Source organism: Typopeltis vanoorti, chromosome 11 (assembly GCF_054136105.1).
Source record: "Typopeltis vanoorti isolate ZY-2024b chromosome 11, IOZ_Tvanoo_1.0, whole genome shotgun sequence".
Classification (NCBI taxonomy): domain Eukaryota; kingdom Metazoa; phylum Arthropoda; class Arachnida; order Uropygi; family Thelyphonidae; genus Typopeltis; species Typopeltis vanoorti.
In genome coordinates this window covers 110,249,903-110,264,255 of record NC_143559.1, presented here as the reverse complement: position 1 = coordinate 110,264,255, position 14,353 = coordinate 110,249,903, and the positions used below count along the sequence as shown (strand labels likewise).

Genomic DNA, 14,353 nt, shown 5'->3' with positions numbered 1-14,353 from the left:
ATCTCCAAAGCCAGGTCTGGCACAAAGGCCTCCTAGGCAAACTACCATCATTCGGACTTCTGTAGGTGGATTGCCCGTTTTCTGTTTGGATGCACACTGTGTGTGATTGGATGGCTCCCTATCCTCGCACCACTCAATTAATCTCAATTAATGCTGGGGTCCCACAGGATTCTGTCCTCTCACCAACCCTGTTCCTGCTGTACATCAACGACCTACTGCAATTGACCCCCAACCCAATACACAGTTTTGTAGATGACAGCACACTACACTCCTCACTTGCATTTGATAAGCCTTACCCTACACAATTCACCTCATCCTACAGAACATCAACCACCACCCTCCACTCCGATCTCCAAGCCATCCTACAATGGGGTTTGGATAACCTCATAAATTTCAATGCCAACAAAACCCAGTTCTGTACTATTTCTCATAAAAAAGAACAACTTTTTCCCAGTATCCTTTTTGACGATACCCAAATTTCCAGACAGCCTGAGATCTCGCTCCTCGGAATCACCCTCACATCAAACCTCTCCTGGCACAAACATATCTCAACCATTGCATCCTCAGCCTCCAAAAAACTAGGATTTCTCTTCCACTCAAGACATTACTTCACCCCTCAACAGCTACTAACATTATACAAGTCACAAATCCACCCAACTATTGAATACTGTTCCCACGTATGGGGTGGGGCCCCTAAAAGCTCTCTCAATACAGAGGAGGGCAATTAGACTTATCAATGATCCATCTCTTACCAACTCCCCCCCCCCACTTTCACACAGACGTTTGGTCTCTGCAGTAAGTATATTCTACAAATATTTCCATGGGAAATGCTCATCCAAAATAACATCAATAATTCCCACGCTCAGTACTAAGCTCATTGGAACACGTGCAGCTGCTGCACAACATCCCTTCACAGTACACCTAGAAACAAACAGAACAAATTTCTTTTCCTCTTCCTTCATCCCTGCAACTGCTGCACTGTGGAACAGTCTCCCACCTGCTGTGTTTCCCAACAAATACAATTTAAAGTCATTCAAATCAAATGTAAACAAATTCCTCCTTTCCCAACCCACCACCCATACACGGTACTAATGTACTATAGATTGGCCAATCAACCTCCTGTGTATGGGCCCAACATAAAAAAAAAAAATAGGACTTTAAGCTTTCAATCTAATTTTTTTCCCTTATTGTTTTACATCTTTTTGTGCTTCTTTTACAATTTTGGGATTGTATCTCTGAAATGTCTTTGGGAGAGAAAAGAAATATAGGATCTAATAAAGTTGGATTTTATTGTTCCTCTGTGCTGTATTTATTCTATTAAACCTAATGATGAACATTCACATAGCATTTTATTTAAAATTTGTGTTTGACATAAAATATCTGATTGAATTAGAAGAAATGTTATTAATATCCTTGTATTAATATCTGTGAAGATCCATCATTCCAGACCATTAAATCTAATAATGCAATCCTGTCTCACAACTTTATGATTTTATATTACACTATCTTCCTGTACCTCCTTCAATTTTAAATGCTGACTTACAACTCATAAAGATAAATAGGAAAACCAAACATAACAATATTCTAGATATCTGGAATAATTATTTTGAAAGACTGCTAAATGAATCAAGAAGTGACGAAACAATAGTAGAAAATATTCAAGAGGAATGCAATCAAGAGCATATATCAATACCAGAGGTAGAAATATCCAAAACCCGATAATAAATAAGTTCTACATTTGCTGCACAGCATAATCCAGAAGTGAAAATCAGAAGGCAGAATTCCAGATGAATTCCAGAATTCCAAAGTGTCGCGTCAGACAGTGTCCCCTTAGAGGAGGTTAAGAAAAATTGTGGAAGAGAAGGTTCAGGATTAGATTTTCACTTTATGATTTAAGATTTAGACACTTTAGATGTTCACTTTTTTTTTCTCATTGAGAAATCAAGGAGAAAGTAGGCAAAGATATCAACTTTCTCTACCTGCATAGTATTTATGCTAAATACAAAATTTGTATAGCACTGGATGAGTTTAAGATTGGAATTAGGATAGTTTTAAAGGAGAGGAATCTAGAGCAAGTTGCTCAAAATATTCCATATAAAAGTTAGCAATAGGGGGGTAGATAATGGCGAGCCCATGGCTATGCTCTCTTTTTGTAATTAGAAAGCGTTTTGCCACACAAAATAACCAGAACGTAATACGTTATGTTCTGGTTATTTTGTGTGGTAAAACGCTTTCTAACTACAAAAAGAAGGCACAGCCATGGGCTCACCATTATCCCCTCCCCATTGCTAACTTTTATATGGAATATTTTGAGCAATGTGCTCTAGATTCCTCTCCTTTAAAACCAACGTCTGGCTTAGATACGTTGATGATGTTTTCGTTATCTGGCCCATAGCCATTAGACACTTTCCTCAGCCACCTAAACAAACAACATAAATGCATACAGTTCACAACTAAGATTGAAAAGCAGAACACGCTTCCGTTTCTAGACACACTTGTCACATGTCTTCCTTCTGGCAGTCTTTCCTTCACTGTTTACCAGAAATCAACACATACTGGCCAATATATACACATAAATTCCTACCACCACCCAACACAAAAACTAGGTGTCATTAATACTTTAAAAAACAGGGCCTTGAAGATATGCTCCAATGAACAAGTGCTTAAAGACGAATTTAAAGTTATCAGTAATATTTTCCTAAAAAATGGTTCCAGCCAAAACACTATCAACAAAATTCTCTACAAGACCTCACTAAAAAACAAAGATAAACTAGACTACAATAAAACTATAACCATTCCATACATTAAAGGGACATCAGATAAAATAAACAGAATACTACAGAAATACAACCTTAAAGCCATCTTTAAACCTCCTGCAAAATTAAAAAGCTTATTCAATTCATCCAAAGACCCATTCCCACCCCAGAGTACACTGTATTTAATACAAATGTAATCTACCATATATATAGAGGAAATAGAATGCACAATTCTTATTAGACAAAAGGAACATAAACAATACATTAAATATAATAACTATGGTGAAGTTATGATCATGCCCTGAACACTTTACACAGAATTGACTGGAAAAGTCAATTCTATGTAAAGTGTTCAAACGTAAATTTAAGGAAGCCTGTGAGATTCTTATCAACCACCCTAATCTTAGCAATAATGATGGTCTAAAAATCCCAAGCATATGGAAGGCACATATTCTACCCAAGGAACCTTTCTCCCTAAGAGTTAATTATAAACAGGACACAAACAACACAAGAATAAAAAGTATGCTGATTATGCATACTTTTTATTCTTTCTATATCATATATTCTTTCTATATGAAAAAATGTTTCTCTGATGTTATCTTAAATACAATATAGCTTTGGTGTAGTTTCTAATTAATTTTTTAATTTTATTTGTATTTTTATTTAATTTATATATATATATATTATATTTTCACTAGAGGTCATGCCAGTAGTATAACCGTTGATCAAATCATTGTCTCTTTAGCATACTGTGTGAAATGTAACTCAGCCTGTCCTTGTTGTGTATACTCCAGATGAACCTTAATATGAAGGTCGAAAAGTCATGCAATTAAATTGGTTATAGCACGGTTCTAAAGTCCATAATTTCTAAAATGAATGCTGATCACCATGTAACACTAAAAGAAAAAATGGATGGTGGATTTCTCAAAACAGTACTTGAGGGTAAAGTCCTGGGAAAGAGGACAAGGTAAATCCTATAAACAGGACACAAACAACACAAGAATAAAAAGTATGTTGATTAAAAGATGAATGGTCTGTCTGAAATGATGGATCTTCAGGTAGTTGAATCCCTAATTATGAGGAGTTTGCCCAAACTTCGACTCATTTCTATTATTTCTCATGGAGGGTCTCCTATTACTAAAACAATTATGAGCTAAATGCCCTGTCTTGTTACAATTAAAACATCTGGGAGGCTCCCTTTTGTCTCCTTGCTCATTATTTCTCTGTGATTGAGGTAGAGACAACTCGAGTTCCCGTTCTGTCACTGCCACCAACTTTTGCATTACATCATCCAGATGGCTCAACATAGGCTGTTGAAGTCTTTCTACGTCTAGTCTGATTAATTCATTAGTCTTCTCTGGTTGAGGGATAGATGATTTTGAAGTCTTATCTGTGACTGCCGCCAGCTGTTTCAGTACTGCATCAAGACGGTCCATTACGGACTGTTGAAGTCATTCAACTTCTTGTTTAACTATAGAACGAACTTCGCTATGACTTGGACTGCTAGTGGCAACCTGGTAGACTGTCTCAGGTCTATTTTCTTCACATCCTTTCTGTGCGCTCTCCTTTTCTTTCCTCTCAGGATGTTCTACCTTTTCAGTGCCCTGATCTTTAATGCTCTCTCTCTCTCTTCTTTGACCACATTGACAGACTCAAGAATGCCTGCATGACAAATGTCTCCAAGCAGTTGCTCCCTCTGTTTTACTGCATTATAACATTCCTCTAAGTTTGATATATCCTTTCCGTATGCTGTCTCCTTAAGATCTTGTTTCAATCCTGCCCTAAAGTGCTGGAAGACGGCCCAGTTTACGTGGTGCCTGTCTTTGTCTGAAACACTTAGTGTGTTGGCAAGATCCAACAACCTGGTATGGTAATCAGACACACTTTCTTTATCCTTCTGTCCTATTCTCTGGAGCTTCCACAGATTCGGTCCCACATTCCTTACCCTTGAGAACTTTGAAATAAGGACTTCTTTAAATTTAACATAATTGGATTTCTTTCAGAACCAGTGAGGAATGAAAATAGGTTTTAGCCTTTCCAACTAGCTTGCTGCATAGCAGAATGAGCAGTTGGAATTCACTCCACCGACCAATCCTTCTCACTTCCTCAATGTACTCAAAGAATGCAATCACATCATCAGATTCATCACCTGAAAACTGAGGGAATACCTGTTAGGGATTAATCATTCTAAAAAACTCTGAATCATCTAACTCTGAGCTTGTAGGTAGGGACATACCTGCATTCATCTTACAAAATCAACACAATATGTTTTTCCTCAAAATTGTAATTAATCCAATAAATGCCTGATTGCTTGATACAATATCAAAAACCAACTTATAGTGATTAAGGATGTGTCAACTTTAAATTCTAAGGCCCTAATCACATCCTGTCGGCTGCACCATTGTTATGTTGTTGTTTTCTCTATATTTTACCTTGTTCTACCTCTAAATAGCCCACTTTCTAATCTACTGTTGTGCCTTCAAAATATTAATTCAGTATTGTTTCCTCTTCGGATATTGGCAAAATTTTTATTATGCTGCGCTAGCCAATATTCTATAACAGAAGAGACCCTTGTTCAGGGAAAATTCCAAATTCAAAAGCATATACACAACATTTATTAATCTTACGCTAGCGCTGTGCAGATTCAGTTAGCAGTCGTGACCTGAATCTCACTTAATCAATAATATCTAATTCCTTCCCGCCAAAAGGTTCTATTTCATAAGTGGTGGTTTGAATTCATAATCAGGCATAAACTCAGGTATAAGGTACAAAACATGTTTATTGGAAAAGCATAAAACATTTACAGTTAAGAAAACTCAAGTACTCAATAGAACAAAACTCACTCTAAGTTAAGGTTCCTACTAAATCACAACAATGAATTTGAGTAAGCTTCCTTCAATTATGAAAGGATAAGATTAAGTGTAAGCATAACACTAATAGGATATAATTCCTTTCACAAGTTATTCACAGAACATGCATTGAACACTTTCATTAATACTCTATCAATAACCATCTTAATTCTAAGATGGTCATAGGCATAGATAAAAAATAATTTAAAATAATTATGAAATTATTATTATTAAAAAAAATTATGAACAATTAACAGTATTCACTTCCCAAAACTTAGAGATTGGCATACAGTCTGAGCAATTGAGGTTTTACCGATTTTTGGAATCTGATAAGTTTGGCCTTGTGTCTCATGCTATTTGGCACTAAGTACTGAGTTCTTTGGAACCAGACAAAGATTCTTCATTCCAGAAAGCTCAAATTTTATCATCCTTCCTCGAAAAATGTGAAATGCTATAAAACTGTTCAAACCCTAAGTGAATAATATTTGTATATTTAAGTCTACAATTCACCTCTGAAAGCTGCTTCACTCTGATTCCTTTTAAGCATTTCTTACACATTTTTCAATATATTCAATTTTATCTTGTTCAAAACTATATGACATTCACTTCCTGTTTTAAATTCTCTGTATACTCGTGTGTCCTAAGCCAGCACAAAGATTTTGCTATCAACAATAACATGTCAGTGAGACTTTTTTAATTTCCTGTGTATTTTCTGCAGTGAATTCAGGCACATCTTTATGTTGAAACATGATGATATAATGACTATTCCAAATCCTGAAAGAAATCCAGCAGGTATATTATTATTAGCCCTGCCATCCTCTCCAAATTTTCTCAAAACTTTAATATATGCCTGGTAATCATTTCATATGCCACTGCCAGATCACCAACAATGACCAACTTTTTCTTTTTCTTTATATTAGCTGCCTTAACTAATGACTCAAAAATTTTTGGTATTCATTTCCTACTGTGCTCTTCAGATCACTGACAACAACCTACTTATTCTTTAAATTAACTGACTTCACTAATAACTCAAAAAATTTCTTCACTTCTTTATTAAAACTTTCTGTAGGAACACAGGCACAAATAAGTCTCATTGTCCAATTCCCCATTCTGATGTTTGCCCAGATCATACTCTACCTGATATTGCCTGCCATTCCAAAAGATTATCCTCATGTTGAATACTATAGTTACTCTTTCCTTTTCTGATCATTACTGCCTGAATCTCCTGTTTATGTCTTACTTGTTTCATTAATCCCAATTATGCTGATATGGTTCTTCTCCAACTCTCCTGCTAATTCCACTTCTTTTCCATTTATTTTTCTTGTGCTAATTTCATTTCATACATTTCTTTTGGTATTCATTCTCATTATATGTCCAAACCACTTCAAGCAAAGTTCACAAACATTTCTTCAACACTTTCTAGTCCCAGATGATTCCTAATATCTACAACATTTATTTTATTATTCCTTGTTTTTGCTGACATTTCTTCATCACTCTACTAGATGTTGATTGCCATTTAAGAAGATTATCGTAATGTTTATGGTTAAGTACTATAGCTATTTCTTACTTCCCTGATCATTACTAAATATAACATCCTGTTTTTGCTATATGGTATTTTAGTAAATGGCATTACTAAAACACTTGGTTTCAGTAATGCCAATTATGTACTTTTCTCACTTCTTTTCCATTTATACTTCTTATACTCATGGTGCTTATCTTGATTTCTGCTGTACTGGAGTTTGTTCTGGTAGCTGACTTTTCACTATTTTCCTTGGTTCCCTAAAGAAAAGAGTGTAAGGGGGCTTGTTTAACTGGGTAATGCCACAGCTAACATGAAATTGCATCATATTGTACCATCATTTTGTTTTGGTTTAAGCCAATAAAAATGCAATTTGGTTGGCTAAATCCCAAATTGCTAGCCCATCCTCATTCATTCAGTATCCAGGCAGATACTAATGTGGCATACCATAAGAAGGTGAAAAACAGACATTAGGTCAAAAGCACTGGTCAGTTCTCCACCTTCCTTAAATTCCTGTAAAGGCTTTTCCCAGTTATTTAGCCTTGCTAAAGCATATTAATAAAATCTTTCAGCAAAATCTTGCTGAAAGATTTTATTAATATACTTGTCATCTTAAATTTTAATATAAGGTTTCCAATTAATGAAGATTCATAAAGGATATTAAAGTAATTTTTCACTTTCTTCATGCACATTTTTACATACATTTATACTTTGCATATGCTAGGTCATATGATATTTGTTAAAGTACATTAGAATTTGTTTCATAAAATGCAAAACCTGATAAAGAATGAAATTCAAGAGCTGAATCTGATGACATTAGAAAGAATTAGAGGGAAAAAAAGAAAACAAGAAAAAAGAAAAAAAAAAGTCAAGCTATTTCAAGAGCATGCTAATGAAGTGTTCCTTAAATTTTATTTAAGAATTTCCCTGTAATTTTAAGTTACATATGAAGAACTGTATCTGTAACAGCTACCTGGTTTCAGGAATCTTAAAATAAGTTCATACAGATATCTGAGTTAATTCCCTAATGAAGTAAATAAAAATATTTAAAAATAAACTAGTCTTGCTAAAAATTCATATATCAAGGAATCACTTATGTACTCAGTATATTTCAGGAATCTTAAAATAAGTTCATACAGATATTAAAATAAGTTCATACAGAGTTAAGTCCCTAATGAAGTAAATAAAAATATTTAAAAAATAAACCTGTCTTGCTAAAAATTCATATATCAAGGAATCATTTAAATACTCAGTATAAATAACCTTGGGATCTACTCCATTATGTTTAGATTTGCTCATTTTTTCCCATTCTACCACAAGTGGAGCACCACTCCCCTTTTCTACTGGACCTTTTCTACCATTTTCTAAAAGAGAAAAAAAAATATAGATGTAGAAAAACATGCTATTCTGGTATGCAACAAAAAGTGAAAATATGTTTTGTTTTGTTTTTTTTTCAAGTACAATACACAACTTTCAACATAATTAGTTTCTCAATGGCTCCCTCACAGTCACACAATTTTTGAAGTAAGTGGATATGATTTTAAGCATTGCATCTGAGTGGTAATAATGATATTATAACATTTATTATACAAAATTTTCATTAATGATTTCTTTCTCGTCCTCAGTGAACATTATTTAGCAATGCAACTATAATAAATGATAAATAATTACACAAGTGTGATTAATAGAATAAACTTAAATTAACAATAAGTGTGCAGATATAAAGCAGAGTGATCTTAGCTATCATTTAGAGTCTAATAGAGTGCCAAGCTGCAATAATGACATTTTCTAAAACTAAACGGTTTCATGGCAATCTACTACTAACAATGTCATATCAAAATTATTTCCAGAGTTCAGATAAATAAAGTCCCTCTTTCCTATTAAAATTAGGTTTATGGAGCAGAGCCACACAACGTTTTTTTTTTTAATATCTTTCCACGTACTTCAAAAATCATGTAAAGATAGCTTTTGTGGAGAAATGTAATTTTTTTCTGCACGCATGAATTTTTCCATGCAATGGATATATTTCTAGTGTTCTTCCAGATAGATAGATGTCAATCTTCCAATCTGACAACAGTGTAATAGATCACAAGAAAGCAATACTTGAAAAAAAAAAAAAACACTAGCTTTAAAAAGACGTGGACTGAGAGAACTGACAACTACAATGGTTTCCATAAATTAAGAAACAAAGAAAAAAAATCGCAATAACTCAAAAACTGTGTGATGAATTTTTATTCAATTCTGTTCAATGTGAAAAGCAGTAAAAGAAATGTGAAAGAAATACCAATAAACATTGTAAATTAATAGTTTAATTCAATAATAAATATTGTTATCTTTGCCAAGAAAGCAATAGTCAAAAACAAAGGTGAAAATGAAATTGTCAAAGTGCCTCAATAAGGAATGCAGTCACCCCTCACAGCAATCAGTATTCAGAATGATTTTCATACTATTTATAATGGTGTCCAGGAGCTTATTTAGTAATAACAATCTCCTACAAAGCTCTCTTAAGAGGGGGCGGGGGTTGAGAGCAGAAAACACATCGACTTAGAGCATCCCATGCATGATCAAAGGGATTAAGATCAGAAGACTTGGCTGGCCTGTCCAATGATCTCTTCTTCAAGATATTGGTCCATGAGCTTCACTTGTTGAGGATAAGTATTATCATATTGTAAGATAAATGTCTCACCTATTGCATCTGTATGTGGATGAATACAGAGGTCAATAACCTCATTTCTATAAGTTGCAGCATTCACGGTTCTGCTATTCTGTGAAAAGCAATGAAAAAAACACCATAAAAAACACCAGGAGGCAATGAGATCCCCCCCCCCCCAAACTATCAAGCTATCTTCAATGTGTCACCTTCACAGATATTAGAGGGATGATAACATGTCCCTGGCTCTCTTCAGCTAAGAGAATGCATGGTATCACTTTGTAGAGCAAAGGACTAATCTGTAATCGGGACTAGCCTGTAAACCATACTGACCCAAATGGCCATGATCTAGTTGACATGGAATCTGGCCCATTTCAAATGTTCTCTACTGTGGCATATAGGGGGCATGCAGACTAGTGGTCACCAAGCATACAGATCACCTTCATGAAAACTTCTGTGCACAGTGGAAGCAGATACCAATGTTCCTGTAGCCAGATTAAATTGTACCTGATATGGGATTGTGCTCCTGTTTCTGCCAGCAGATAATCAGAGACACTGGTCACTCACTGCAGTTTTCATGAAGGTGATCTGTATGCTTTGTGACTGTTGGTGGTGGTTCCACAGTCAAAACCACAGAACGATTCACATAGAGTTATCTGGATACCTCTGCCTGACTTTGGCTAGCCTCTAGTCTTAAGATGGCTTACCACCTGCATTCATCAGTTAAATGATTTCTTTCAGCCATATCCAATAATTCTACTATTACAAAATCACTTCAGACACAAAATGGAAAACCACTCCAAAATGCCTGCTTTTAGGCTGTGGTTCATTTTCATATGCCACTGATGGTATCACTCATTTGTATACAATAACTACACTCAGTGTTACTTCTTACATATATACCTGACTTTCATGTTTTTCTTTTTCCTTTTCTCCACAAGTTATCATGATTTTTCTCTTTGGTCTTTACTTTATGGAAAATCGTTGCATGTGAATCCCTTCATATAGTTTATTCATCAGGTAATGATTACTTCCAGAAGGATAATGGGTCTTGTCACAAGTCTATTCATTCAATAATGATTCCAGAAGGCATGAGAATGACACCCTACTTCATTAGCCAGCTTGGTCACCAGATTTCAATCCAAATGTGGGATGAAGTGGAATGAGCATGCAACAAAGTTTTGCCATGGTCTATTCTGAGGAAAATATGCGATGCAACAAAGTCTGCATAAACCACATTCCTGTAGAACTTTTACCATGAATTCATGAATTTCATGCTCTGATGAGTTGATGCTCTTTGGAGTGTTAAAGAGAGTAATTACTTGCTAACAGGCTAATATAACTAATAAACTAGCCACTCAACAGTAATACAAAAATGAAATAAAAATCAAGGATTATCCATTATTTCTTCCTCTAGCATACACACTTAGCTGCCAATATATGAAGGATATCTGCATGCCAAATGAAATCCATCAGCAACATGCAACAAATAACATATAGTAGATATTGTCTATAAGCTAGCAAAAATTGCTAACAATGGCTACAATACAGGCAGTGGTGAGCTATGGAAATTTTAACAAAGAGCTTGCATCGTCGAGCAAAAAAAGCAGTATTTCACACAAAAACTTTTATTAATACGGCTTGTGTACAAATGCCAATCAAAAAGTATGAAGGGACAACCTGTAAAAGCTATCATTTTTAAACCAATATTTCATGATCTAAATATCAAATATTTGCACACGATCATCTATGTTAATTTATCTTACATAAGAAAAACAATTTTTACTATTAAAATATAATAAGAATAAAATCTTTTATAATCGCACATATGAAATAGTCCACATTTTTTTATAAACAAAATAAATTTCTTTCATTTGTGATAGAAGTTTTAATGATAAACAATCTATAAATAATAAATAAATATTATCGAAGTACGTCATATTTCTCTTTGTTTTATACTTCAAGTGATAATCAACGGTACCAATCAAGGGGCATTATTTTATTATTATTACGGGCAGCTACAAGGAGTCCTTAGACTCATCGAGGGAGGCCCAACATCATGTCAAGATCAACTATTCAACATTCACACAGTATCTATCATACTTCACCTTGAACTCATTTAAAGTCATGGCACCCACAACAGACTCTGGCAGCTTATTCCACTCATTTACCACTCTCCAAGTAAAAAACCTAGTTCTAACACCCTTGCTAACCACACTCTTACCAAGCTTCCATGGATTGCCCCTAATCCTCCTACTACCAGTCCTATTCTCAAAAATATCTTCTGAATTAATCTTATAGAAACCCTTCAGTAATTTGAATGTATCAATCATATCACCCCTTTTCTGCCTATCAACCAATTTCTGCAGCCCACAAATCTTCAACCTGTTCTCATAAGGTTCATTCCATAGTCCTGCTATTATCTTGGTTACTCGTCTCTGGATCCTCTCCACCTCCTCCCCATCGAGAAGAAACCCTTGCGCCCATATCTGGCTACAGTAGTCTAGATGGGGTCTTATCAAGGCTCGATAGAGAGGAACAATAACCTGTTTGTCTCTGTTCGTTAAAGTGTTTTTCAGCAAACAAGTGATTTGATGAGCTGATTTTGCCACTTTTGCGATGTGTCATCTAAACTTGAACTCCCTATCCACCAACACTCCTAACTCCCTGGCCTCGTCAATCTCCTGGAGTACAGTTCCACCAATGTGATATACTGCTGCTAATCTTTTCACCCCAAAATGCAAAACCTTACATTTTTTCCACATTAAATTGACATCCATTCTCCTTAGCCCAGCCCTCCAAAGTATCCAAATCATCCTGAAAAATTTTGACATCCTGAGCATTCACTATTGCTCTAAGCTTTGCATCATTCACAAACAGATACAGATGCATAGTTTCTCTCAGATCCTTTCCTATATTGTTAATGAACAAATTAAACAGTAGTGGTTTAATTTTAGCTCCAAGAACAGAACCCTGCGGCACACCACTAGTCACAGGATGTCTTTTGGACTCTACTCCTGAATAAACCACTCTCTGATATCTCTCCATCAACCACCCTCCTATCCATCTCACCAACCCTATATCCATTCTCATGTGCTGCAGTTTACTTATTAGAATTCCATATGGTATCCTATCAAAGGCTTTAGCAAGATCCAGTAGAATCACTGTAAACCCGTTACTCTTATCCAGTTCAGCCGTCACTGTGTTATAGAATGTGAGCAAGTTACTGAGGCATGATCTACCCTTCACAAAACCATGTTGTCCCCCATAGAGTATCCCATTTTCATCTATCCAATCTTGTATTTCCCTCTTGACTATTTTCTCCAAGACCTTGACAATGATTCCTGATATGCTAATCGGTCAGTAATTTACAACAGCAGTCTTGGAACATCCTTTATGCAGTGGAACTATTTTCCCCTCTTTCCATCCCCTCGGGACTAACCCAGACCTGAGACTCAAATTAAACAAAATGGTCGAGGGCACTGACAATTCTTTAGCTGCTTCACGTACGACATGAGCTGGTATACCATCCAATCCCACAGACGTATTGACATTGAGGTTTTGCAATAGACTACTCGCCTCCACTTCATACACCACAATTCCTGTATAATCTGTTGGTTCATTTATTCCTGCCATGTCACCACCTGGATGATATACTCTTGCAAAGTGCTCACTCAGTAATTCTACTATATCAACTTATTCAGTTACCTCCCTACCACTGACATTCTTTAAAATCAATCTGTCATATACATTTTTTTCTTCATTTACTTGCAACATATCGAAAAAACTGTTTGGGATTCTCTTTAGCCTGCATGGCTAATGTTCTTTCATAATCAGCTTTTGCTTTTCTTACCACACTTGTTACTCTTCTGGCCTGGGCTTTATACTGTTCATGTGCCTGCAGGTCACCTTTCTCCTTAAATTTCCTCCACAGTTGTTTCTTTTTTTGTGGCTCAAGCTTAATGGTGTTATTCATCCATTTAATTCCTACTTGATTTATTATTCGAACTCTAGGTATACAGTCAGCCATTGCCTCCTGCAAACACTTCTTAACCGCCTCCCATGCACTATCAACATCCAGCCCTTGCAGTTTTACATGCCATGGCACTGAACCAATCAAACTCCTAAGCTTGTCATACTTACCAGCCTGATAATTCCACATGTACTCTGTCTTAATTGTAAATTCCACACCTTTAGCCACCTCCCAAGTCAAGACCTTATGATCACTCTCACCAATTGGTGGCAATGCGGTCATATTCATTACAGTCAAATCCTCAGATGCAATTACTAGGTCAAGCACTCTCTGATCCCTAGTATTTTCCATTACATGCTGTCGCAGATAGTTTTCCCTTAATAACTGCATAAAATCCAATTCCTTCCTCCCACGTGTCCTCTCCTCCCTCCAATCAATGCTACCATACTTGAAATCTTCCATAATAATTACCCTCCTTCCACTCATTTCTTCTATTTGCTTATGCATACTATCTCCACCATCTTTTCCATCACCTGGTCTATAACAGCACCCAATTGTATATTTTGTTCTGCTAGCCTCAATCTCACACCAAATGACCTCAAATGT

At 35.6% G+C, this 14,353-nt stretch overlaps 1 protein-coding gene across 4 annotated transcripts in view; it reads right to left on the bottom strand.

Moving 5' to 3' along the window:
* Positions 1-14,353, bottom strand: part of LOC150101933 (putative leucine--tRNA ligase, mitochondrial) — a 212,305-nt gene that overhangs the window by 40,598 nt on the left and 157,354 nt on the right. For all 4 annotated transcript variants that reach the window (XM_090400328.1, XM_090400327.1, XM_090400330.1 and 1 more), the window contains one exon: positions 8,388-8,488. In XM_090400328.1, the coding sequence (XP_090256454.1) occupies positions 8,388-8,488 (101 nt within the window). The remainder of the gene's footprint in view (positions 1-8,387; positions 8,489-14,353) is intronic.